General features: G+C 41.7%; 1 protein-coding gene across 1 annotated transcript in view; it reads left to right on the top strand.

Annotated features, from left to right (window-relative positions):
- Window positions 1–491: 491 nt before the first annotated feature.
- LOC126236516 (odorant receptor Or2-like) overlaps window positions 492–27,844 on the top strand; it is a 113,842-nt gene continuing 86,489 nt past the window's right edge. The window contains exon 1 of the mRNA XM_049945885.1: window positions 492–547. Coding sequence (XP_049801842.1) covers window positions 496–547 — 52 coding nt within the window. The 5' untranslated portion in view covers window positions 492–495. The remainder of the gene's footprint in view (window positions 548–27,844) is intronic.

Raw genomic sequence — 27,844 nt, 5'->3', positions numbered from 1 at the left:
GCTGAAAGGAGAAATTGTGAACAAATCTCCGTGTCTTCAAAGTAATAAACGAACAACATCTTTCGGTGCGGAACTGCATAAATTAATCCGCAGCAACAGTTTTTGTGGTATGGAAAATAGAAAATTTTCTCTTTAATTACAAGGAGAGCGAAACTGACCACAGGCAAAATGTTTTTCTTTCTCCTTCGAGTTAAAACAGAATTATTTATTTCCAGAGAACGAGACAGAATAAAAGCTCCCCGTTACAGTTTTCGGCAAAAATGCGTTGGAAGTAGCAGATGGTATTCTGGAAACTGGTGTCGTTTGTAAAACCCTCATTAAAAACAATCAGGCACTGGAGAAAATGAATGAGTGTTGAGTTCAGTACATCACTTGGAGCGAACATCGGCCTCATGATTTAAGCACGGTAAACTTTACTTTAAAAGAATAGTGTGGCCATAAAACTGGAAACGGTTAGACATCTGGATTCAGTCTACGAGAGTGAACTCTGCCGAAATGGTGGCTATCGGATCACGTACAAAGCCGATACTTGTACAAGGGAGCAAATGTAAGATTTCTAGACGATTTTTGGCATGTGTAAGGTATTAGTGAATAATTCTTCTACCGTTTACAAATAACATTTTCGTAATTGATAGTGCTCTTTGTGTGTTCCATTTTTAAATTTGATACCCCTTCCGACTATGCAAGCATTTCAGCTTTGTGGTGTCAGTTCCTAATTCAGTGATAAATGCATGCATATCGTAAATATGTAGTTAGTGTGTGAACTTTTAAGTAATAAATACTGTGGCCTTCAAGGTGTTTGCCGTTGTGGAAATTCTTTTTTTGTAGTTTTACGAGTCCTCCTCCTTAGCTGTGTGGCCAGCCTCTACGAATCTCGCACGGAAAACGTGGTTTAGATCTCCGTTATTTAAAAAGATTTTCCGTTGAGTGTAGGATTGAAGCAGGATACACTCAGCGTGTCGAGGAGTACTGTGGAACTGCTTGAAGGAGAAGTGGCCTCGATTCACAAGCTGAAATTGACTACCGAGGGAGCGGAGTGTTCACCAGATAGAGGTACAAACTGGCGTCCATTGAAGCTTAGGCAGAGAATAACACCACACACGGTGAGCGCTCTTGGTTCAGCGGGCCTGACTACGTGTTTATTTTTCTATTTTGTACAAATGAGCCCAGTTAGGAGTCCACAAAATATATAGAAATTCTGTGATCATGTTTACTTCGTTATATTGCTGTGGGCTTGCTTCCTCGGAAAGTTTGGAAATTTGTCGTAAGGTCTTATGGGACCAAACTGCTGAGGTCATTGGTCCATAAGCTTACACACTACTTAATCATACTAACTTACGCTACGAACAACACACACACACACACACACACACACACACACATGCCCGAGGGAGGACTCGAACCTCCGACGGGGGAAGCCGCGCGGACCGTTACAAGGCGCTTGAGACCGCGCGGCTACCCCGCGCGGCTTGTTTCCTCGCTTCTGATCAAGTGTTCTCCTTCGGTTATCCATAATCCTAAACTTGTCGTTACTCAACTTTAGACCGAAAAATTTCCCTCTGCTGCTAATATTAGTGCATGTTTCTTCTTTACTCCGTGTTTCACGAGATTCTGATATGTCTTGTAACTACGGTTAATCCCATTGATATTGGCGTCAAAATTTAATCTGCTTATTCTAATGTCACTGCAAATATTTGTGAACTGTTTGATTTCGTGATTGCCTCTTAGCCTGAGAAAATCGTCTATGGATATTGGTTCGAGGGCTTTTATATTATTTTACCTTCTCTGGTTTGATACGTTAGAAATGTTTTGTGAAAGCCAGCGACTGTGAAAATATTGGGCTTGTTTATAAATAACTTTTATGCTACCAGTGACAATATTCTTTTTGTTTTTATTTTATAGACATGTTTCAAGAAATGATTCCCATGTTGAAGTGCGTTTTTCTCTATCTACTATTCCATTTTTTGGTAATGTTTTCGATATGAGAGGTTCTGGGTTCAAATGGCTCTGAGCACTATGTGACTTAACTTCTGAGGTCATCAGTTGCCTAGAACTTAGAACTAATTAAACATAACTAACCTAAGGACAGCACACACATCCATGCCCGATGCAGGATTTGAACCTGCGACCATAGCGGTGGCTCGGTTCCAGACTGCAGCGCCTAGAACCGCACGGCCACTCCGGCCGGCTGAGAGGTTCTGCGTTGTTCTATTGACTTTACTGAAATATGTAAAATTTCTCGTTTTTCCTTTATGTATTGTAGTGAAGTCAATAGAACAATGCAGAACTTCACACATCAAGAACATTGCGAAAAAATCGAATAATACACAGAGAAAAACGCTCTTGAATATGGGAATCATTTCTCGAAACATGTCGTATAGAACATAAATAAAAACAAAATCGTGACTGGTAGCAGAAAAGCTATTTGTATACAAACCCATTTACCTTCGCTGTTTTCAAAGTTTTTGGTATCCATTTTCCTGGTAAGAATAAGTGTATCAGGAGCATAGAGTCAATCTACTAATTTTGGAGAGTTTTAGAGTGCATTTGTTTTTGAAGGTATTTTGGCTGAAAAAATATGCTATTTTCATTTTAATCTACCCAATTTCATTAGCATTTATTATGTGTAGTGTTATTATTATTATTATTATTATTATTATTATTATTATTGTGTAACGAAATTAAATATGGACTGAGTATGTCGATTACTTACGCTACAACTTCACGCATTATACATCTGGAAATGTCTTCCAGTTTTATATTGAGAGCACTAATACACAAGCATAAATAAAACAGATTTTCTTTGTATCATTGTAAAGGGAAAACAGTGATTTGAAGACTAGAATATAATGCCGGAATAATGTATACGTATTTCAATGTTGGCACGGTGGAGGAGTTTATAGAGGTCAGTCTACAACTCCGAAGATTCTCAGTTCGATTCCCTATGGGATCTCTGTTATCTTCTTTTCACCTGTATTCAGACCTGTGGAATAAAGTTCTCGGGATACCAAAGTACACTGAAAAGAAAAGCTTAGGCTGCTGCAAATGCGAGACTTAAATTCAGATTTGATGTTCCAGCGGCAGCCTAATCCTTAATTCACGAGATGATTTTCAGTAACGTGTACTATGAGGTGCTTTCTCTAGTATGTCCACGTTTAAACCTAGATTTAAGAGGTAAATCAATCGATAATTTTGATTTAAGTTACATAACATTTATTTTTCCTATTGTCTAAGATTTGTGGTAATACTCCTTGTTGATTTTATCAAAGTGAATAAAGCCGGTAGCGTTTTATCTTTTATCGCACAGAATCACACACTTTTCTGCGGTTTTTAAGTACTGCATATAATTAAACTGTTAGAGAACAGTATTTTACACTCTGAAAAACTGCAGTCTATCTTTAACAAGTGAATTTTCAAAGAAAACCCAGGATTTAAACTAGGACACAAAAATTGCACTCGATAGGTTCAAGAAAGAAGCCTGGAAAATTGACATTTAATGTTTGGATCTACATTTTTCTTAAGCACTGTTCAGAACATATTTGATTTTAACGAACACTTGAAGTATTTTGTTGGAGGAATAGAAAAGTCCCCACCACCTTTCTGAAGTTCTTCCTCTGAATGGTTTTCTTGTTCGCTAACAGAATTATGATCACTAGCTATTGCAAAATCGTCGTCTTTTTCGTTCAATTTTTGATCTATATTACTGAAATCTTCCTCCAGCCACCGACTAAAAATTTCATCAAACTTAGGAGTGTTAAAACTGACACATTCCTGCCAACGCTTTTTGTACTATACTGCAGAAAGCAGCTACGTAATTCACGAGGCGCGTTCTAAGGAAACCAATACATGCAAACAACAAACGAAGAAGGTGATAATGCAGCCGACAATAAAACGTTGTAATGTCAGCAATTTAAGAACGGTAGGGGGTTGGGGTACAGAAGTATTCTGCCTGAGTTGACTCTGCAGAGGGAGTTTGAAAATTCTCGCACGGTCTGAGAGATCACACGTCGTGAATTAAGAACAGATGCTCTGATCGTGTTGCAACGTAAGAGACGACCCAAGCAGTTTTTTAATGATTTAACATCAATGTTCCGAAGGTGTGAATCGCTGTTTAATTAAAAAATAGGCTACACCATGTAAACCATATAGCCAACACATCCGTTTCAACCGTCGCAATATCAAAAGAAGGCGAGGGTGTACTTTATGCTCACCTCTTGAAAATATTGTGATCTGGTGATGTACTTTATATTTCAACATTTTGAAAAAAAATATTTATTGTTTTCAATCATTTGTTATACCAGATTCCGTTATTGCCTTTCATTTTTCAGTAAAACGTAAGGCAAAAACTTAATTCTTAGTAGTGAGTGTGACTTTTCAAGTTCACAGCGCTTCTTACACATCTATAACCCTTTAAAAACTATGACCCCTCCCATTGGCAGTATATGTTATGGAAAACGCATTGGTACTGGTAGGGTTAATTCAAGCATTATTGTAGTTACACATCAGACGCCATTCCATTTACAGTCAGTACAGATATGTTGAATGCTGTATCTGTACACACATCATAACGGTGTATTAAAAGTCCACAATCACGTCGTTGCACGACGAGATGTGCAAGTCTACAACCTCTACTTCTCTGGGTCGGGATACTGCTCCAAAACCACGCAAGAAATTAAGGTTCACGTCCCGTTGACGATGAGATAGTTAACGAAGGAGCATATGTTCGGATAGACTGGCAAGTGGAAGGATATCTTCCGTGTTCGTTTCAAAGGAGCTACTCCAGAGATTTAAGGGGGGGCACGGAAAACCAAAATCTGGACTGCTGGGTATGCATTTGAACCTCGCTCCTGCTGAATGAAAATCCAGTGGCCTAACCATAGCGTCACGGTACAGCGTTTGTCATCATGCTATTCTGCTTGTATTTTTATTTTACCTTTGTACTGGCCAACTAGGATCAGATGTGATTTGAGTTCCTCTTCTTTCTGTGTTGCTTCTTAATTTTTCAGTAGTTATTCAGCCTTTCTCCATGTTGTCTTTCCATTTGCTATGCCTATGTTGTTCCCGTATTCTTATGCCTTCTTCCTTGAAAGCCTTCTAAATTTAGTATCGTATGATTAAAAAAGTTTCTTTTTGTTATTTCCGATTCTTTAATTTTGTTTCTTTCTGGATCCTTTTTCTTACTATTGTCCATGCTATTGTCGATTTATTTTTGCAGAAATACAGGATTACTTACTTCGTTAGCCTATTTCCATTAATTAGGTAGAGGTGTCCAAATAACATTAATCTTCGCTTTGCCATTGCCTCGTATAAGTTGTTTATATTTTCTAAGATTGCCTTCTTACTTGTCATTTTCCTACCTTCTGTAGGGTATATTTCAGCCATTATTTTTCAAGTCCTCTATTCTGTCTAGGTTATAGTTTCTTGTTAAGCATTCACATCATATAAACATTTTGTTCTTACCACTGTGGTATAGTATATAAGTTTTTTTCTCGATATGTATATCTTGTTGTAGATATATTTTGTCAAACCTTATGCTCTTTCCATTTTATTAATTTTTTCTTTTCGATTCTGCTAAACAGGGTGTTTCAACTGTCCCAACGCTGGGTTCTAGGGAAACCACAATGCTTTCAAAAACCATGTGTGAGGTTTTCATATTCTCGTGCTCGCTACTTACAAACTATTAGTCCTACAGAAAAAATAAACAGGACCTTTTTGTAGGAAATTTAATTATATTAGGATGTGTTTTCACTGGAGGCCACGGTTTTCGAGTTATTAAAGAAAAACGCTTTTGAGGGTTACCTTTGTACATATTTCTTGAATAATTCGAGAACTGTGGTCTCTAGCGAAAACGTATCCAAGTACAAAATTAAACTACATTAAATTTACTACAAAAAGGTCTTGTTCACATTTTCTGTAGGACTAATAGTTTGTGCGTATTGAGCGAGAGGATATGGAGATCTTGCACGTGGTACATGAGCGCACTGTTGGTTGTATAAAACCTGTCGGTAGGAGCAGTTGAATCACCCTGTATACTTTCTCCAAATTATTCAAGTTTTATGATGAGCTCTGTTTTACCTAATCGTGTTTGTATTATTTTGGTGCAGTTTTATGTTTGTCACGAATTTTATTTTAACAGCTGAAATTTTGATTCCAATTCTACGCGCTTTTTTCCATAAGATTTATTTCACTAACTGTATCTGACAGATTTCCAATGTAGCCGCGTCTGGCGAGCGCGGACCGCAGACGGAACACACGACGCGGCGCGGACCGATTATGGAGTGCCCAGCACGAAACAGAAGTGGAAATCGTAGTAACAGTCATTAGACAGAGTACCCAACATCTCAGAACGGGTCTGACACACCTCAGATGACAACCACAACCGTTGAGGACGGCCAAAACGGGCGCGGACGGCAGTCGGAACATCCGCGACTGGAGGGGTCCATTGAAGCCGAGTCTGGCGGGCGCGGACTACAGACGGAACACTCGACTCGGCGCGGGCCGATCAGGGAACGCCCAGCTCCTTTCACGCATAAATACTGGACTCGATCGACCCAAGGATCAGTCTCAGGTAGCACCTGAAGAAGACAGCGAGGCGCTGCTGTTGAAATATCGTGCGAGAACGACGCGAACACCCGGCTGGATTCCCGAATATCCAAGATGTCAACAGATCGCCGGGAAAGCATGAAGAATTACACTGTTGCAGGATGCTAGAATATTTCTTCTACAAGATTCCAGTCCACCACAGTGGTGAGCTGTATTTTCACGTGTTGTGCCACAATGATGTAATGCCTTCGTCACGTATTTAACCACAGGCAGAGACCAATCACAACAAAGCTAGACAGAATAGTCGTAGCTATAAATATGCGCCGCTCAGACGCTATCAGAGCCTTCTATTCGACTACAGCCGATCCCTGACGTTCTCCACGCCATCTGTCGGTCCTGTGTAGGCCAAGCAGTTAGAAATGCATCTAGCAGTGTCATCAGTTGACAACTGGTCTGGAAACCGCTGCCAGACCTGTTAGTTCTTGGTCTCGAATTGCTGACGTGGGTTTGATGGCTGCGCACCCACGTGTCTGATCAGCTGCTGGGTACGGCTGGCAGTCCAATGAACACCTGCTACCTGCCACCCGATGAACGTCTGACGAAAACCTTGCATCTGCAAGGCCTCACCAGCTGCTGCTATTTTGCTGGGACAGCATTCAGATGCCCTGCGTACTCACATTGCCATGAGCCAAGCATGCTGCCGGCTGTTGTGCTGAGGTAGAAACTGCTGCCTGGGAGGGTACGGAAAGCATCGGGAAGCCAACGCCCGACTTTGTACGGATGACTATCGGAATCAAGGGTGTTGTTACTAACTGAGGCCTTCTGATTCTGCACTTGCCGTGATATCGGTGGAACTTTGCCCAATGTCCAGCTCACACCATCCTGAAGTAGAAACGACCATTCTGGCATTTAATGGTGTCTGTTTTCCCGGCAACATAAGAACTGATATCAGGAGAAAGCCAGTAACAACGAGCGACTTCACGGGGCGCCAATCAGACAGCATTTCAATGTGGTGAGTGGAAACAAACTTTTTTTTTTCCTTGTAAGTGTTCGACAATATCTAATTCTGTCGACTGAGGGGTTCGGTGGAATGTTCGACTGGTGCAAGTTGACTCAGTCAGTGATTTGAGTGAATTTAGGGGGCACGCTAAGTAAACGGTGGTGGTTTGCGCCCATTTACGTGTGGACAGTGCAACTTGTTATGGCACAGTGCTCCATGCTCCCAGTCTTCAGCAATGATTTGGGTATGCCTAGGCTAGGGAATGTAGAAATGCACATGGTTGTCGCTCACGCATAAAGATTAAAAGTGTCTGTAGAAAAAATGTAACAGTGATATTAGTACTAAGTCCTTTCCGATTGTATTTTTCCTTTTGTAGTAGACAGAAACTTTGCAATAAACTAACCACAGGTATGGAGGGTTACCACTGTACTGGCAGTTCAAAACTTGCTGAATCAAATGTCACGAATAAGGGCAGGCAACAGGGGTTTGTGTAAGCATTTAGATGCATCAGTGGAAGACAGATCCTCGCCCAGTATGTCAGCACCGATCCTAGATGCTAGTACCGCTACCGCAGTTTCTCCTTTTTCAGGCAAAGCAGGGGAGGATCTGTTAGCGTTTAAAGACAACCTGTTAACAGCCTCATTTGTTTCAAGAGCAGTTATGGAATGCTCAGACACTTGAAGTTCTGAGGATAGGCTTATTACAGGTTTATTGCCAGGAGCAATTAAACAGCGTGTCACAGAAACAGGGCTAGTCCACAGAAAGTTTCGTGAACAAGATTGGAAGGCTTAATATCAATAATTACGAACTGGTGGAAAGTGATGATATTAATAAAGCCCTACTGTAAGAGGCAGAACAGAGAGTTTTGGACGCATTTTTGCAGGGATTGCCTCCCGATGTATCGAGGAAAAAAGGGGCAGAATTTCCTAAAAACTTAGATGGAGCCACAAGAACGGCAACAGCATTGGAGAAAATAGACGCAGTGATCCAAGTCCAAGAGAAAAGGAGGATTTTTCCGCCGATGTCAAGCACTACCATTGTGGGTAGTCAGAACACATATGGTGGAATGCAGTCAACCACAGTGTAGATAATGTGGAAGAGGAATTATCGAGAAGGAGACTGTAGACAGAATACAGAGCATGGTAGAAAGGTATGCTTTAGGAATAGCAACTTACCGTAGAGGACAGGGAAGCCTCCATGGCCGCTGAGCGGCGCTCTCAGAAAGACTTGAGCACATCTAATACGTGTGCAGAAACAGAATTTAGCTTAACTGGTTTTTATTGGATACTGGCAAGTTGAGACCTCGTGTGGTAGAGGATGTTAAGTACAGTGCGATATAAGTCATCTCGAGTAGGTTGTAATGTTTGTTAGCTGGGATCGGCGATACTGAGATTTCTGGTAGGGGTAAAACATTTCTGTGGATATATGGAAATTTTGCTTCATACTGATGACTGTTATTGTGCAGTCTTAAGGCTATATTTGTGACATGAACATCATGGAAAACGTAAAGTGGAACTAAACGTGACAGTGCTGCATTTGGGGGAAACTGATGTCAGTGCCCCACTGCCTCACGGTTTGTCTCTCTGGAAAGGGGAATCAATTAGCCTATGTGCAATGCCACTAAAGGTTAAGTTGTGCAATGAAGTACCGCAGGGTATGAGAAAACTAGTATGGGTGAAAGTAGGAATCGATTTGCCAATAAATTATTATGTGTGACTGAGCCATTGAAGAAGAATGATTGGTTGGATAAGCCACGGTGTTTCGTATGCAGGGGTGTGGCACACATACAGGAGACAGACGATGACACCGTAATGATCATCGGAATAGAGAACTTGTCTAAAGGATTTCTGGTCGCCATTTTGGAGATTTTGGGGCAAAATAATATTGATGTGATAAATTCGGACTCCAAGCTTAACGAGTCTGTCAATTTTAATGCATTATGGAAAAAAGTAAAACACTTGGAAGGAATGGAATTATTGGCAATGGAGGCGTTGATATTAGAGTTTGAGCACCTGTTTAACCCTAACCCTAGTGGGTTTTTGCCAGGAGCCCTGGTGACACAGCACAGAATCTCAATTCGGAATTAACAACGAGGGTATCATAAACCATAACGCACAAGCATAGCTTACGACCTGTGATGGATGGGTTTATTAATCAACAGTCACTGAATGATATTACAGAAGAGTGTACCAGTACTTTGGGAGCCCCGGTAGTGATTGTCCCAAAAATGAGTATGAATGGTGCAAAATCATACAGGTTTTGTTGTGGTTGCAGATTCCTCAGTAGCTGATTATCTGATACTAAAAAAGACTTTGGGCAATTTGGAGCAGTGCAGATTTTTTTCCACAATGGATCTGTGGAGTGGCTATCATTAGTTAGAAGTAGCATTGGAGGACTGACCGAAAATGGCATTAATGTTCGTTCAGAAATTTACCAAAATTGTGTTATCCCATTTGAATTAAAGAATGTGCCAAACACGCTTCAACATTTCTTAGACAGAGTTTGTGAAGATAAAAACCTAGGCTGTGCAGGGTATATCTGGATGATGTAACTGTCTTTGCAAAGCTTATGGAGTAACATGCTACAGCTGAGGGAGGTGTTTTAGCAGTTGCAGGTGGTGCACCTAGCTGGCAGTATAGAGAAGTGTCACTCACCGCTACAGGAAGTACAGGGTTTAGCACATGTAGTGCAGTCTGGACGGATCCTAGATTAGTAAAGGCTGTACAAGATTTTCTGACAACTTGTACAGAGAAGGAGTTGCAGTCTTTCCAGTGTTTAGCAAATAATTATAGAAAGTTCGTTCCGAAATTTGCAGAAATAGCATAACCTCTGATTCATTTACTGAAAAAAGGAATAAAGTATCATTCGACATCAGAGTGTGGGTACACATTTCGTAAATTGAAAAATTTATTGCCAACTGGTCCTGTCACATGATGCAAGCAGACATGCACTTGAGTCAAGAACTATGTGCAGTAGTGCACTCAGTGTATTTGATTTATGCCAGTTAAATTAAGCAGAAAGAAGTTACTCTACCCTGGAGAAGGAAACCTCGAGCCTCATATATAGTGTAAAATTTTTCCAATATTATTTGTACGGTAGGAAATTTAAAGTAACGGATCGTGCAGCATTAAAATGGCTGTTTGGGTTGAAAGAGCCATCAAGCATATTTCCGCGCTGGGCACTGAAGCTTATCGTGTTCGATTTTGTGGTAATCCATGGAACTGACAAGAACCATGTGATTGTAGATGGCCTCAGTAGAAGGGTTTGCGTATTGCAAAAAGTGCGTCACTTTGCAGCAGAAAGCACAAGCAGCTTGCAATAACTGTAAGGAATTTGCAACACAACCACAGTTCATTGCACACAACTAAGTGTTATGTAAGAAACAATACTAGAACCTCTTGCTGTGGTTCCAGCCAAGCTACGGGAGGAAATATTGAGCCAAGGACATGATCACATGTTTGTGGCCAGGGGGTTGAAGGAACATGGAATGGCAAGTGGCTAAACAATGCTAGAGGAAAACATATATGCATGATGTGGAACAATATGTGAAAAACTGTGTACCATTCACATAGTGGGCTGAATTGAGCCATCAGTATATTCCATTGCAAAGCTTGCCAGAGGATATCAATCCATTAGAAACGAGTGGTATGGACATATTAGGTTCTTCTGGGCAAACGCCGGCAGGAAATCGTATGTAATGCAATAATAGATGAAATTTGTACACTGTAAGGGAACGGTGGCTTGCCCAAATCATTAAGCTGACATAGTGGCTAAGCCCATTGCGTATAATTGCTTGTTGAAGTTCGGTGGTCCAGAGATGTTGATAATGGATCAGGCACCAATTTCGTATCAGAGTTACTGAAGCAACTTTGTCATTTTCTTATTTATTTGTAAGTTTAGGACAAGGGTGTTACATCCATAAGTGAATGGGAGAACCGAGAGAGTTCATCACACAATAGAGAAAATGGTAAGTCATTATGTAAATAGTGATCATAACGATTGGGATGGGCTGTCAACATTTACTGTCACAGCACATACTTTTAAGGTTCATGAAAGCATGAGTTTGTCACCTTACGAGGTAGTATAAGACTGGAAAATGTCATCAACACTTGAGGTATTGAAGTCTAGGGTAGGGAAGAATGGTGAATCAGCATGGAATTTTCCAAAAACTTTACAGAAGGTATGGAATCAAGTGAAAAAGCAAATATAAAGGCCTTGGAACGTCAGGAACTGAAATGGGTGATAGAATGTTAGGCTACCTGAATACCATATGGTACAATGGGAGATGTTAATGACCATTTACAAAAGAAGTTTTCACTCGTTATCAACGACCATATCAAGTGAACGAAGTGACCTAACTAGTGAACGTCAAGCTACAACCTTCAACTCGTGCAACAGTCATCCAAATTGTGAATTTTCGTCACTTTTGGGGCACGCCAGACTCTTTACCGCTGTTGCGTGCATCAGTACCAAAAACGGGTGGAGGGAGTAGCGAGTAAAGCAGACTGCGACTGTACAGTATACACACGCATTGTCTAATGTGTTAATACCTAGGGTTGAGCAAGTGTAAAGAGGAATAATAGAGTATTAAAAATTTTCGGATTTCATTAAGTGTATTCTTTTAAGAAGTGTTTACTTTAGTAACAAATGGTTCAAATGGCTCTGAGCACTATGGGACTTAACATCTATGGTCATCAGTCCCCTAGAACTTAGAACTACTTAAACCTAACTAACCTAAGGACATCACACAACACCCAGTCATCACGAGGCAGAGAAAATCCCTGACCCCGCCGGGAATCGAACCCGGGAACCCGGGCTTTAGTAGCATGTTTTTTTTATATATATCTGTTTTGCTTGAGAGTATACCACAGTCTTTGAGATTGGAGGTGGCTGTACCACTGTATGGTTGAAAATTGACTGTCAGATGGTGTCGACGGATGATTTCGACGCTGCAGTGTTACTGTAGTAATTTGGTGGTACTCATCGCTGTACTCCGCTTACGCCATATTCACGGAATAAAATAAACAAACAACACCCCAGTCATCTGAAGTTCATTGTTTTGAAATGAACTTCAGATGACTGGGGTGGTGTTTCTTTATTTTATTCTGTGAATACGGCGTAAGCGGAGTACAGCGATGAGTATTTTCTAGTTGTAAATTCAGAGGAAACGTTGGTAGCTTGCATGAGGCGTAGCATTAGAAAAATTATGGTTGTCTGGTGTGCGACGATGTTTGCACGCCGGCCGCGGTGGTCTAGCGGTTCTAGGCGCGCAGTCCGGAACCGCGCGACTGCTACGGTCGCAGGTTCGAATCCTGCCTCGGGCATGGATGTGTGTGATGTCCTTAGGTTAGTTAGGTTTAACTAGTTCTAAGTTCTAGGGGACTGATGACCACAGCAGTTGAGTCCCATAGTGCTCAGAGCCATTTGAACCATTTTTTTTTTATGTTTGCACATGGCCCTCCCATGGTAATCCAAACTGTCACAGAGACATGTGAGATGAGGTGTTTCTCGAGGGGAGTTGTTTCTTGAGGGGAACAGGTGTGGAAGGATACCCATGGGACATTCTTCCAAAAAAGAAAGCCAATGTGCACTCGGTATCAAAACGAAATTTTCACTCTGCAGCGGACTGTGCGCTGATATGAAACTTCCTGGCAGAATAAAACTGTGTACCGGACCGAGACTCGAACTCGGGACCTTTGCCTTTCGCGAGCAAGTGCTCTACCATCTGAGCTACCCAAGCACGACTCACGACCCGTCCTCACAGCTTCAGTTCTGCCAGTACCTCGTCTCCTACCTTCCAAACTTCACAGAAGCTCTTCTGCAAATCTTGCAGAACTAGCACTCTTGAAAGGAAATTGCGGAGACATGGCTTAGCCACAGCTTGTGGGAGGCTCCGAGTTCGAGTCTCGTTCGGCACACATATTTAATCTGCCAGGAAGTTTCATATTTGCACGCGGTATGTCTGCTGGGGGCCCTCATGCGATATGGGGAGGAGGACTTGCCTGCTGCTATGGAGCTTGCATGGTGCAGTTGTCTGCATGTTGCGGCTCACGTCGGAACCAACGCCACCTGTAGCATAGGTTCCTAGACCGTCCTCAATTCATACAGGCGGCTGGGGGAAGTTGCGAAGGGTCCTGGCCTCTCACGCGGGATGCAAGCAGAGCTCACAGTTCGCAGTATTGTTCCCAGAGTTGATTGTGTTCATTTGGTTTGGAGCCAAGCGATGGTCTTGGCTGTAGATCTCTGGACCTGTGTTACTGGGTGTGGAATTGTAGGACTCCTCTTGATAGGTCAGTGGTGCACTGCACAAAGGAAGCAGCTACTGGGGTGGCAGAGTACTTGTGGAGTGCACATTGGGGTTTATTAGGCTACGTAGCAGTTTGAGGTACTCTGATGAACACTCACCAGATGATACTCACAAGGGAACCTCCCCATCGCACCCCCCTCAGATTTAGTTTTAAGTTGGCACAGTGGATAGGCCTTGATAAACTGAACACAGATCAATTGAGAAAACAGGAAGAAGTTGTGTGTAACTGTGAAAAAGGAAGCAAAATATACAAACAGTAGTCCATGGGTCACATAAGCCACATAATGGAGGCAGTGAGCGTAGGAGCGCCGTGGTCCCGTGGTAGCGTGAGCAGCTGCTGAATGAAAGGTCCTTGGTTCAAGTCTACCCTCGACTGAAAATTTTACTTTCTTTATTTTTTCATAGTTATTATCTGTCCGTTCGTTCATTGACATCTCTGTTCACTGCAATAAGTTTAGTGTCTGTGTTTTGCGACCGCATCGCAAAACCGTGCGATTAGTAGACGAAAGGACGTGCCTCTCCAATGGGAACAGAAAACATTTGATCGCAAGGTCATAGGTCAACCGATTCCTCCACAGGAAAACACATCTGATATATTCTATACGACACTGGTGACGGCATGTGCGTCACATGACAGGAATATGTTGTCAACCCACCTAACTTGTACACTTGGCGAATGGGTAAAAAGATTCTTCTACCTTGCCCGATTTAGGTTTTCTTGTGGATGTGATAACAGAGTTTGTCACATAAACTGAAAATAAAAAATTAAACTTTTCACTCAATGGAAGATTTGAACCAAGGACCTTCCGTTCCGCAGCTACTCACGTTACCACGAGACCACGGCGCTCCTGCGTTCCCATCGTCCTTCATGTTGCTTATCTTCCCTTGAACTACTCAGTTTGTATATTTTGCTTATTTTTTTCACAGTTACACACAACTTCGTCCTGTTTTCTCAATTGATCTGTGTTCAGTTTTTCAAGGCCTATCCACTGTGCCAACTTATAACTAAATCTCAGGGGGGTGCGATGGGGAGGTTCCCTTGTCAGATAAATAAAACAGACCGCACTCAGACACATCGACTGTCAAAATTTTATTTTGGAATCGGATTTGAATTTTTTAAAGAGGGCATTGAAGGCAAATGGGTATGATAGTCATTCAATCGACAAGGCTTTTAGGCGGAGTATTTATACCGCTAATAAGAATGACGAGGCACCGCCTTCTCACTCCGTCAGGTTACCGTTCGTTTCTGGGGTCACTGGCCGCATGGGCAGAATTTTAAAGAAAAATGGCATTCAGACATCTTTCTTTAGTCAAAACAAAATAAAAGACTTTTTCCGACGGAAAACGGATGCACCTGATTACCTCCACAATGCAGGCGTTTATGAAGTGTCATGTGGCTGCGGCAAAGTGTATGTAGGCGAAACGAGAAGAACTGTTAAAGAACGCATTGAGGAACACGAACGGCACATGCGGCTAAATGGTTCAAATGGCTCTGAGCACTATGGGACTCAACTGCTGAGGTCATTAGTCCCCTAGAACTTAGAACTAGTTAAACCTAACTAACCTAAGGACATCACAAACATCCATGCCCGAGGCAGGATTCGAACCTGCGACCGTAGCGGTCTTGCGGTTCCAGACTGCAGCGCCTTTAACCGCACGGCCACTTCGGCCGGCCATGCGGCTAAAAAAAAAGTGCAAAATCATCAGTAGCGGAACATCACGAGAACTGAGGCTCTGACATCAATTTTAATAACGTACGTGTACTGGCTAAAGAAACAAACATTTATAGAAGAAAGGTCCGAGAAGCGGTTGAAATTTCCTAGAATGCATCTAATTTCAATAGAGAGGACGGCTATAGGCTTCCGGCATCATGTCTCCCTGCCATCAAGGAAGTAAATACGCGGCCGCGGTGTGTGAGCGGTATAAACAGCGCGCTGCAAGTCATCTCGGTGAACAACAATATTTTGTGTAAACATTCCCCCTCTCTTGCTCTGTCCGTTTCGAATCTAGCCAGTGATGACGACCAACCCAATAGCAGTAGCAGGCATTTCAACCAATAACCCTTTTCCAGCATAAGTGTGGAATAGTGCCCTTCTATCCAATGACGATGACCGCCAATGGTATCCGCGGGAGATGAGCTACCAACGCCCCTTCTTCTTTATTAGCCTATGACTATGGCCCACCAATGGTAGCCATATGAATTTTAACCAATACTATCACTTCTCCAGCACGAACGCCAGAAAATTCCCCCTTTATAAATGGACGCGACACTCGTCTCTGACAATGTTCTAGCAGTAGTGGATACCAAAAGATCCTGAGGAAGATCCCAGCAGAGGGGTCGAAACGTCGAACAGTTTAGAAGAAATATGACGCGGCCTAATAACCCAGAACATTTTAACTTCAAAATTTTATCAGTAAATTGTTGATGTATTCGTAAAAAAGCTCCTGAATTTATTACCCTCCAGGAAAGTTCTCGGGCTCAAATTATTCTTGGAACCGAGAGCTGACTGAAATCTAAAGCAGAAAGCTTTGAGATATTTAGTGAGTTTATTGGAAAGACAGACTAGATATCATAGGAGCGGGAGTGTTCATTGCAGTTAACAAAAATATTGTCTCTATTGAGATCGAATTTGAGTGAGACATTGAAGTAATCTGGTCGCGTATAACAGGTCTAGGTGAAATCAGGTTAACTGTTGGATGTTTTTACCGGCCACCCTATTCCGCAGTGAGAGTTTTGGAGTCATTCAAAGAAAGCCTACTGCCAATAGCGCGTAAATACCCAATTCATGCAATACTAGTTGGAGGCCATTTTAACCTACCGAGTACAGGGGTACAGACAGTCTTGCGATGTTATTTTGGACACATTTCCGAAAACTGTCTTGGGCAGCTAGTTTGGCAGTCCACACGCGACGGAAATATTTTAGAATTTGTAGCTACAAACAGGTGTGACCTTATCGATGGTGTCAACATAGAGACGGGTATTAGTGATCGTGATGTCATCATAGCACTGTGGTTGTAAAGTTAATAAATGTCAAGAATGCTAGGTGATTGTTTCTGCTAGAAAGAGCAGATATGCACGTGTTAGTAACTCACTTAGACAATGACTTGATATCATTTAGTTCCCGTAAGATGGGCGTAGAAAGATTATGGGCAAAGTTTAAATAGATTGTAAATCGTATTCTTGAGAAGTATGGGTCGAGAAGTGGATTAAAGACATAAAAAAACTCTGTTCAATTGTCGATTAACAAAAGAACACACAAATGATGACAGGCGGAGGTTAGCAGAGCTTCGTGCGTCTGTTTTCACCGGCCATAAAACAGCCGTGACAGTATTAGTCATTCCAAGAAAGTCTACGGTCAATAGCTCGTAAATACCAGAACATGCAAAGTTGGAGGCGAAGCATTCAATTGACACCGTCATGCCTTAGCGAAAGATCTGGCTGAGAATCCGAGGCAGCTCTGGTCCTATGTAAAATATTTAAGCGAGTCTAACGTTTCCAATCAGCCATTAGTTGCCCAGTCTGGAGTGGCAGCAGATGATGACAAAAGGAAAGCCGAAGTTTTAAATTTCGCGGTTAAGGAACCGTTCACGTAGGAGACTCGTACATACATACTGTCGTCTGACCATCATACAGATTCCCGTATGGACGACATAGTAAAATGCATTCCTGGCTTAGAGAAACCACTGAGAGAGTTGACAACAATTCGCCAGGTCCAGATGGAATCCAAATTCGGTTTTACAGAAAAGTGATCAGAGGCACTGGCTCCTTACTTAGCTTGCATTTATTGTGAAACTTTCGCCAGCCCAAAGTCCCAAGCGACTGGAAAAAAGCACAGGTGACACCTGTATATAAGAAGAGTAAAGGAACGGACCACAAAATTACAGACAAATATCCATAACATCGATTTCCTGCAGAATTCTTGGAGATGTTCTGAATCCGAATTTAAGAAATTTCCTTGAGACCAAAAATGTTCTGTCCACGAATTAGCACACCATCGCTTGTGCGAAACTCGACTTGCCCTTTCTCACATGATATCATGCGAAGTATTTATGAGGGGCAGCAGGTAGATTCCATATTTCCATAGAAACTTCCGTCCTCTAACACATATTTCTTTATATGTAACAGAGAAGTAAAATGCCAAATTTTCGTAGATATAGCTCTAAAAATGCTATCAGAATGAAATATTTCATAAACTATTTCACCCTCTTATTTCAAACCCATAGTGGTTGAAGGTTCAAAAACTTTGAAATGCGTATTTTTTATTTCTAACATAGAAGCCATATACAAATTTTCATAGATTTAGCTTCAAAATATTTTCATAAAAACTTCATCCCCTATTGCACCCTCATAGGGGTTGAATTTCCAAAAACAGTGAAACATGTATTTTTTTGTGTTGCTTGAGGCTTTCCCGACGGACATGCATATATGGTTCTCGGGCGAGGCGTCGGATGCCATAGTGAAAACTCCATAATAGTTCATCAGCGCAACTGGCCGACATCTTCAGGTGCGACGAACACACTGCAAAGGCATGACTAGAGCCCCCTATTTATGCCACTCTTAGGCAGAAAGTGCGAATGCGTGGAGGAGCAAAATTCGATGGCCAATAACGACGATATCATATATCGTTCAATATGTATTTTCCGAGTAAAGTCTTAAGGGATGCGGAAGACCCACAGTGGTTTAATAGCTGTGTCAGGAAACTGCTAAGTAAACAAAGAGATCTTCGTCATATATTCAAGAGAAGCCAAAACCTAGCTGGCAAACAAAACCTAAAAGATGCGAAAACGAAAGTAAGGAGAGCAATTAGAGAAGGGTTCAATGACTTTGAAAATAAAATTTTGACAACTAGTCTCACTGAAAACCATAAGAGCTTTTAGTCTTATGAAAATCAGTAAGCGGTTAGAAGGCACTCATTCAGTCACTCAACGACCACTGTGGCACGGAAACGGCAAATTTCAGAAAGAAGACCTAAATACTGAATTTGGTCTTCCAAAGTCGTTTCATCTCGGAAGAACGTAATACGGTCCCTCCTTCAGTCATCATACGAACATCGAGATGGTAGATATTGAGATAACCGATCGCAGAATGTAAAAGCAAATGCAATCCTTTAGTGTGGGGGTGAAAGGCATCAGAACTAGATGAAGTACCTGTAAGATTCTACAAAGATTGTGCGAAAGAACTTTCTCACCTTCTAGTAACAGTTTATCGTACTTAGCTGGGGCAACTAGACGTACCTAGCGACAGTAAAATGCGCAGATCATTGCTTTTTCAGGAAGGATCGAAGGACAAATGCACATAATTATAGGCGTACATGGTCGAAGACAATCTGTTGTAGAATTATGGAATGTGTTTCATGCCAAAGAACTATGGGTTTTGGGACAACGAAAATCCCCTCAACAAAAATCAACAGGGATTCCGCAAACGGCGCTCTTGCGAAACTCAGCTCGCTTTGTTCATCCACGAGATTCAAATGGTTCAAATGGCTCTGAGCACTATGGGACTCAACTGCTGTGGTCATAAGTCCCCTAGAACTTAGAACTACTTAAACCTAACTAACCTAAGGACATCACACACATCCATGCCCGAGGCAGGATTCGAACCTGCGACCGTAGCGGTCGTGCGGTTCCAGACTGTAGCGCCTTTAACCGCTCGGCCACTCCGGCCGGCCCATCCACGAGATTCTTAGCGCTGTAGACAACGGCGTTCAGTTTGATGCCGTGTTCCTTGACTTCAGGAAGTCATTTGACATGATCCCACACTGCCGTTTACTGAACAAAAATACAAGCTTACCGAATGTCGGACCAGATTTGCGACTGGATTCAATAGCTCCTTGCAGACAGAAATCAACACGTTGCTCTTAACGGACCAAAATCGGCAGATGTAAAGGTAATTTCCGATGTAACCCAAGGAAGTGTGATAGGACCGTTACTGTTTACAAATTATACAAATTACCTAGGAGAAAGCGTCGGAAGTTCTTTAAGACTCTTCGCAGATGATGCGGTTGTCTATAAGAAAGTAATAGCGATTAAACGTTTCAAATGGCTCTGAGCACTATGGGTCTTAACATCTGAGGTCATCAGTCCCCTAGTCTTAGAACTACTTAAGCCTAACTAACCTAAGGGCATCACACACATCCATGCCCGAGGTAGGATTCGAAGCTGTGACCGTAGCAGCAGCGCGGTTCCGGACTGAAGCGCCTAGAACCGCTCGGCCACAGCGGCCAGCTTAATGTAGTAGGGCCAGAAGGCAGTATCGATTTGCACTATGACCTGCAGGGGACTGATGAATGATGCAGGCTCTGGCAGTTGACCCTGAACGTAAATATATGTAACATATTGCGCATACAGAGGAAAAGAAATCCATTCCTTTACAACTACTCTATTAACGACAATTTGCTGGAAACAGCACCTACCATAGAACATCTAGGAGTAGCTATCCTGAACGACCTTAAATGGAATGACCACATAAACCAGGTAGTAGAAAAGCAGATATCAGACTGGGACTCATAGGAGGAATCTTAAGGAAATATAGCTCATCCACGAAGGAAGTGGCTTACAAGGCGCTTGTTCGACTGCTTCGTGAGTATTGTTCATCAGGCTGGGATTCTTACCAGGTAGGACTGATAGAAGACATAGGGAAGATCCAACTAAGGGCGGCACGTTTCGTCTCGGGTTTGTTTAGTATCCTCGAGAGCGTTACAGAGATGCTCAACAAATTCCTGTGGCAGGCTCTACAAGAGACGCATTGTGTTTCACGTAGAGGTTTACTATTCAAAAATCGGGGAGTACTTTCCGGGAAGCCTTGGACAACATATTTCTTCCTCCCTCATCTCGCGAAATGACAACGACAAGAAAATTCGAGAAGTTAGAGCTAATACAGAGGCCTACTAAGAATCATTCTTTCCACGTGCCATTCGCGGGTGGAATAGGGATAGGGGGGATCAGTTAGTGGCACCAGAAGTACAATCTGCCTCACACCATCAGGTGGCTTGCGCAGTATTGATGTAGAAGTAGATGTAGAACACATTGAGCGACTTTGAACCCTGGCTGCGTCTCAGATGGTCACTGACACTGAACGTATGATGTCACATGTAATATCACAAGCCACGCTTCCCACCTATTACTTCATGATCACAACGTCAAAAGCCCTCCCCTCCTCTTTTCCATAATCTCACGATGGTGGGAAATAAAAAAAAACAATCAAGACGACGTAAACTGACGCCATGTGTAATAGTATGCAAAAGGACTGAATTATTTGGCAAAAATATGATATCTCGTATAGGGTTGAGACTTTAAATAATTTTGATAGAAGCACTCAGATAGAATATTTTTGATGCACATTTACGATTGTTCGAGTTGGATGTTTTAATGAAGCCACCGGATTACAGTTTCAGTCTTTCCTCTTCTATTACTCTATTAAACACAAATATCAGAAAGAATACGGTGATGGGTGTTATTTAAACCATTATTTTTGTTTATAACTAGAAATTTGAATGCATTTTCACAATGCCTATTCGTTTAAGCATTTCGAATGCATTAAAATTCATATCAGGTTTCACATGATAGCTGAACACATGCCAGAAATTACGTTTGTCTCGTTTTAAAATACTGATTACATTATATATAATTACACTAACATTATATATATATATATATATATATATATTAGATATATTGAGAATTTTGCTTTATGTTTGACATAGGTGAAAGCTGTCCACACCATAATGGTGGCCGACAGAAATATGCCTTCACATAATCTTGCTTATAATAAAAATAAAAAATGGTAGAGCCTCATCAGACTTGAAAAAGTGAAACATTCATTAGGATCAAGGTTTTGTTTTACACTAATGTTGCTGAAGAGATTTAGAATACATATAGCTTTGGAGAGACTTAAGCTATTAGTAATATACTCTCCTTCACTGTTTATAACAGCCTGCCAATGATGGGGGAATTTTTCGATTCCGCGACCGTAGAAATCACCTATTTTTTAGGCGAAGAACTTGTCAAGCCATGTTCGGAGGGCATTTTCATTGGGAAAGGAAGTTCCTTCAAAGTTATACGATAGAGAGCGGAAAAGGTGAAAATCTGAGGGCGCAAGATCAGATGAATAAGGTGCGCGTGCAATGACTTCCCAACCCAACTCATGTACAGTGTTTTTTGTCAGTGTAGCAGAATGCATAACTTCACTCAGTATTCCTTATCATTCTTCTCGGAATGCGTCTGCAAGACATCTTATTTGTTGACAATAAATGTCAGCAGTGATGATTACACCTCGGGGAAGCAATTCGGTAGTACAACACACCGTCGCTGCTCCACTAGATGCTTAACGCTATCTTTTGTGGATGCATGCAGGTCTTTGTACGAGGGGTTGCTGCGTCATTCGGGCTCAACCATTCCTTTCTTTTCCTTTTGTAAGTATAAAGACACCATTTCTCGTCACTAGTAATGATACAGGATGGGAACGGTGGGTGTTGTTCATGACGACGAACAAGCAGAGGTGCAGGAGATGCAGATATGGCCACCCACAGATTTTTGTGATTTTGCGGTACCAACACACACGATTGTTGAACCTTCACCATTGCATACAAATGTCGCACAGTGGTGAAATTATCGCAGTTCATCAGATTTGCCAGTTCTCGAGAACACTGACGTGAATAATTGTGGATTACTGCGTTTAAACAATCTTCATCAAAATCCGAAGGTCTTTCTGAACGTGGAGATTCACTAATGTCAAAACAATTCTTCTTGAAACGAGAAAAGCATTTCCTTGCTGTACTCTGTGCAATGGCATTATCCCCACACATGACGCAAATGTTTTTGGCTGCCTCCGCTACTGTCAGCTCTCTATTGAACTCAGAAAGAAGAACATGTCGGAAATGTTCCGATTTCTCCAACTGGCACTCCATTTTGTAGCGTCCGTATCTCCACTTGATATCTCTAAATGACAAAATGACAACATGTAAACCCAAACAGCAACAGTGAACTACAAATAAAAAATGAAAATCTATAAATAAACCCATAGCAACCGGAATACCAACATGCAAAACAAAAACGCTTTGAACTTATGCACCAACCTAATGTATACAGACACTAGGCTATCAAAAGTATCCAGACGCCCCCATTAAGATATGTTTTCCATACAAGGTGCATTGTGCTGCCAGGTACTCCGTATCAGCGACCTCAGAAGTAATTAGACATCGTGAGAGAGCAGAATTGGGCGTTCTGCGGAAATCACGGGCCGGACTGTGTGGCCGACCGGTTCTAGGCGCTTCAATCTGGAACCGCGCGACCGCTGCGGTCGCAGGATCGAATCCTGCCCCGAGCATGGATGTGTATCATGTCCTTATGTTAGTTAGGTTTAAGTAGTTCTAAGTTCTAGCGGACTGATGACCTCAGATGTTAAGTCCCATAGTGCTCAGAGCCATTTGAACCATTTGGAATTCACGGATTTCGAACGTGGTCAAGTGATTGGGTGTCACTTGTGTCATACGTCTGTACGCGAGATTTGCACACTCCTAAACATCCATAGGTCCACTGTTTCCAACGTGATAGTGAAGTGGAAACGTGAATGGACACGTACAGCACAAAAGTGTACGGGCCTACCTTGTCTGTTGACTGATAGAGATCGCCGACAGTTGAAGAGGGCAGACATCTATCCAGACCATCACACACGAATTCCGAACTGCATCAGGACCTACTGCAAGTACGATGACAGTTAGGCGGGAGGTGAGAAAACTTGGATTTCATGGTCAAACGGCTGCTCATAAGCCAAACATTACTCCAGTAAATGTCAAACAACGCCGCGCTTGGTGTAAGGAGCGTAAACATTGGACGATTCAACAGTGGCAAAACGTTGCGTGGAGTGACGGATCACGGTACACAATGTGGCGATCCGATGGCACGGTATGGGTATTGCGAATGCCCGGTGAATGTCATCTATCAGCGTGTGTAGTGCCAATAGCAAAATTCGGAGGCGGTGCTATTATGTTGTGGTCGTGTTTTTCATAGAGAGGGCTTGCACTCCTTGTTGTTTTGCATGACACTATCACAGCACAGGCCTACACTGATATTTTAAGCACCTTCTTCCTTCTCACTGTTAAAGAGCAATTCGGGGATGGCGATTGCATATTTCAACACTATCGAGCACCTGTTCATAATGCACGGCCTGTGGCGGAGTGGTTACACGACAATAAAATCTCTGTAATGGACTGGTCTGCACAGAGTCCTGACCTGAAGCCTATAGAACACCTTTGGGATGTTTTGGAACGCCGATCTCATGCTAGTTCTCACTGACCGACATCGATACCTCTCCTCAGTGCAGCACTCCGTGAAGAATGGACTGCCAACTGCCATTCCCAAAGAAACCTTCCAGCACGTGACTGAACGTATGCCTGCGAGAGTGGAAGGTATCATCAAGGGTAAGGGTGGGCCAACACCATACTGAATTCCAGCATTGCCGATGGAGGGTGCCACGAACTTTTAAGTCATTTTCAGCAAGGTATCCAGATAGTTTTGATCACACAGTGTATAGATGGACTTACCTTGGTGCTGTATGATGCCGAGTAACCATTATTATGCCGGCAGCAGCAGTGAAATAATCAATTAAGTATGGTCTGTATCTCATTATATCAAAATAAGATATGCCAAGACGGCCACACTGTGCCTTTTAAATTTAGAATTCTGCTAGGCGGCATTCACAGTAACGAGCATTATGAGAATGGAAGAAAGAAGACACAAGAACTGGCACGATCAACAGAGTATTCTAGTCTTGCCTCTAACAATGGTATATATTCTCCTCGTAGTGTATCAACGTGAGATTTTAAAAGGCGTAACATAAAACTGACACACCACACACACACACACACACACACACACACACACACACACACACACAGCGCATTGAGAGCAATGAATGATTGCTCGGCGGATGGCGGCAAATGATGGCTGGCGAGTGGTGGACCATATGGCCCTGATATCAAAGCGCAAGTCTCATCTGTCTCGTGCAACGTCATGCACGTGCACGCAATGCAGCAGTTACTTGCGCGAAATGCTCGACCTCTGAAATGTAATTATTACTACAAAACCAGTCAATGTAACTATTCCATTTGTTATGCAGCTTAGAGGTAATGAGAGGAAGACTACTGGCACATGCATTTGAGATTGCGTTATCTATTCCTTAATGCGCATGAGAGTGCATACCTATGTGCATTCGAGTCGGCTCAGCGAAATATGACCAATCCCTGAATGTGCATAGAGGTCACGAACTGCTGGTTCAGCAGAGAGGTTGGTTATAAAAGCGAGGCTGCCTCTAGGAGTGGAGTGCTGTTGATGTCATCATTATTCAGTGTTTTTCTTGTTGGGCATGCGTACAACTCTAAAAAAAATGGAGGTCTGACATATATTACTATTAACAATTTTATATCTTTCGCCTTTCAAGGTTGCTGGTGGGACGCGGTGTGAGGGGCGGGGGGGGGGGGGGGCGGGGGTATGGAAAAGCAAGGGTTGTCATCTTAAAACAAATACGAATACCTTATCAGAGCAGCGTTCGAAATGCTGAAGAATGCCTTGTCTTTTTCTTAGACTCTGGAAGTTTTGGTAGGCTATAGAACATGGACATAGTTGGCTGTTTACATAAATACGAACCTAGCAATTTTACTGTATTAGTGAAGTGTCTTGCGAAAATACTGAAAGAGCACTGAATTTGTGCTACTTACGTGTCTTGCAAAAATAAGGGAAGGAAGTGTAGTAATTTTGTTTATACTCGACATTTTGCTTAGTGTTTGTAATAATTAGTGAACCATCTCTGCAGTACTTTAAAGTAATTGCAGCCAACGATCTGGAATGTATTTCTCCGAAACGTGCATTTAAAAGTCGAATATGTACAGGTGTGGTAGCTAAAGGTTCGGTTGAAGGCTTATTTTTACATTTTTGTGCTTGGTATCGCTGCCCCATCCCCCGCCCCACCCCTCTAAACGATGACTGAAAATGTAAAAAAAGAAACGTTAACTGTGATTTATAACAGATTTTAATATATGTGCGAAACTATTAAATGTGGTTTCTAACTGATTTTACCATATATGTAAAAATGTAATAACATTAAATGCGATTTGTAACGGTTTTACTACGTGAAAATAAACGCACATAATACATCACTAAAGTACATTGTTTTTGTTTGTTTCCTCTGAAAATTCTTCAGGTGTTTGACCATCAATGTGATATCTTACAATCTGTAACAATTAATCTAACGTGTGTGAAATGTTAACACGTGCACTTAAAGGTTCTCTGTATTACTAAATTAGCTGATCAGCTTGTCGATCTACAAATCTCACACTTGTAGCTGTAACTCTGTGATTCTAATTTTATAATTTAAAGTAAAAATTACTTTGACAAACTTTTTTTTAGAGAAGTGTAAAACAGAGAGATGAAATTTACTGATGAAGCAATATAGTATTTTACGCTAACATTTTTTTATTGATGTATAAAACAGAGAGAAATGACATTATCTAATGAGGCAGTACAGTACTCGTATTTGAAATAAAATTTTTTTTTTGTGGAATTTAAAATAGAGAAAGTGAGATGAAATTTCCTGATAAGCCAGAATTTTATGTGCCTGAGTACTTTTAATAAACAACACAGATGTGGGAATACTGTTACACCTGTTATGCAACTTTTGATTCTGTGTATGCATATGTGAGATGAAACTTACTGACGAGATAGTATAGTATTTCACAAAACATTTTTTTCTTGAAACGTAGAACAAAAGAGAAAAATGAAATATAAAGGTCGGAAATTATACAATGTGTGTGCGTGCTTAAGTATTTTTGATGTGGAGATACTGTAAGTTGATACCTTTACGTATTTTTGAAAATTAACTCAGATCGTTCAGATATCTTTGAACATGAATCCGTCTTCGATTTTAATGACAGTGGGCTTGCATATATGCGTGTCTGTGAGAGAGAGAGACAGACAAAAAGAGAGGGATGAATTTACTGATGAGGCAGAATTTTTAGTGAATGGCACAAATTTCTGCAATTCAGGTGGTGCTTACGTATTTTATCATAATTAAAATAGTGATGTGGAAATAATGCTATATTGTCGATATCTTTGGATATTTCTGAAAATAACTCACGTCGTTCAGATCATTCTGAACACAGGGTCAGTTTGTACTATCTTGCGTTTGTTTTTACCTTCCCATCACCGTGACGTAATGGAAAGAGGAGCGTGGCTTGTGACTTTATGAAAATGACGTCATAGATAGGGGGACTACTTTGTTACTGTGTGTGTGTATGGTCATGCATTCAAGGTCAGTGATTTAGCGTCCGTCGCCAGATTTCAAGATCGGTCAAAGTGGTCAAAGTCGTAGATTGCTGTACTGCTGCTTGTGGATAAAACTCAACTTACTTTGAGCTTCGTTTCCAGCTGTGAACAATTCTTTTGTAGTGCAAGTGGAGTTAAGATATAAATGCTCAAAGCTGAACAAAGTTAACCCGAATAGAATAAAAAGTGTGGCACGTCTCAAATGTTTTGATTTTCTTCTGTTCCAGCTTTCTCACAACATGTGAGACCGATCTTGTCACCATAGTTAGGGACGGAAGTCATGTGAACCATCTGTAGGTGAATCGTGCAGATTTTGCATTGTGTGTTGTGTATTGTGAGCCGGAGATCAATAACCAGCCCATAATTTTCCCAATTGAGCGTTGAAAACTGCTTGAAAACCACATTCATGTTACATTGTGCTCCAAACACTAGCCATTAATTCATTGCGCAAGATAATCCCGGATCCACTTCATCTCCTTGTCTCGCAAGATAGGACGCTGCATGCTAAGCTCAACAAGACGGTCAATTACAGTGCACACATATAACCGTTACATCATTGTAGCTGACTTTTCACCATTTGTGAAGTGTCGTATGAGGGGCGTTCAGTAAATAATGCAACACACTTTTTTCTTGGTTTTATTCAGGATTCCAATCTGCACCATGTTATTTACCATTCT

The sequence above is a fragment of the Schistocerca nitens genome, chromosome 1 (genome assembly GCF_023898315.1).
Source record: "Schistocerca nitens isolate TAMUIC-IGC-003100 chromosome 1, iqSchNite1.1, whole genome shotgun sequence".
NCBI classification, from domain to species: Eukaryota; Metazoa; Arthropoda; class Insecta; order Orthoptera; family Acrididae; genus Schistocerca; species Schistocerca nitens.
This window is presented reverse-complemented; position numbering and strand designations above follow the sequence as displayed.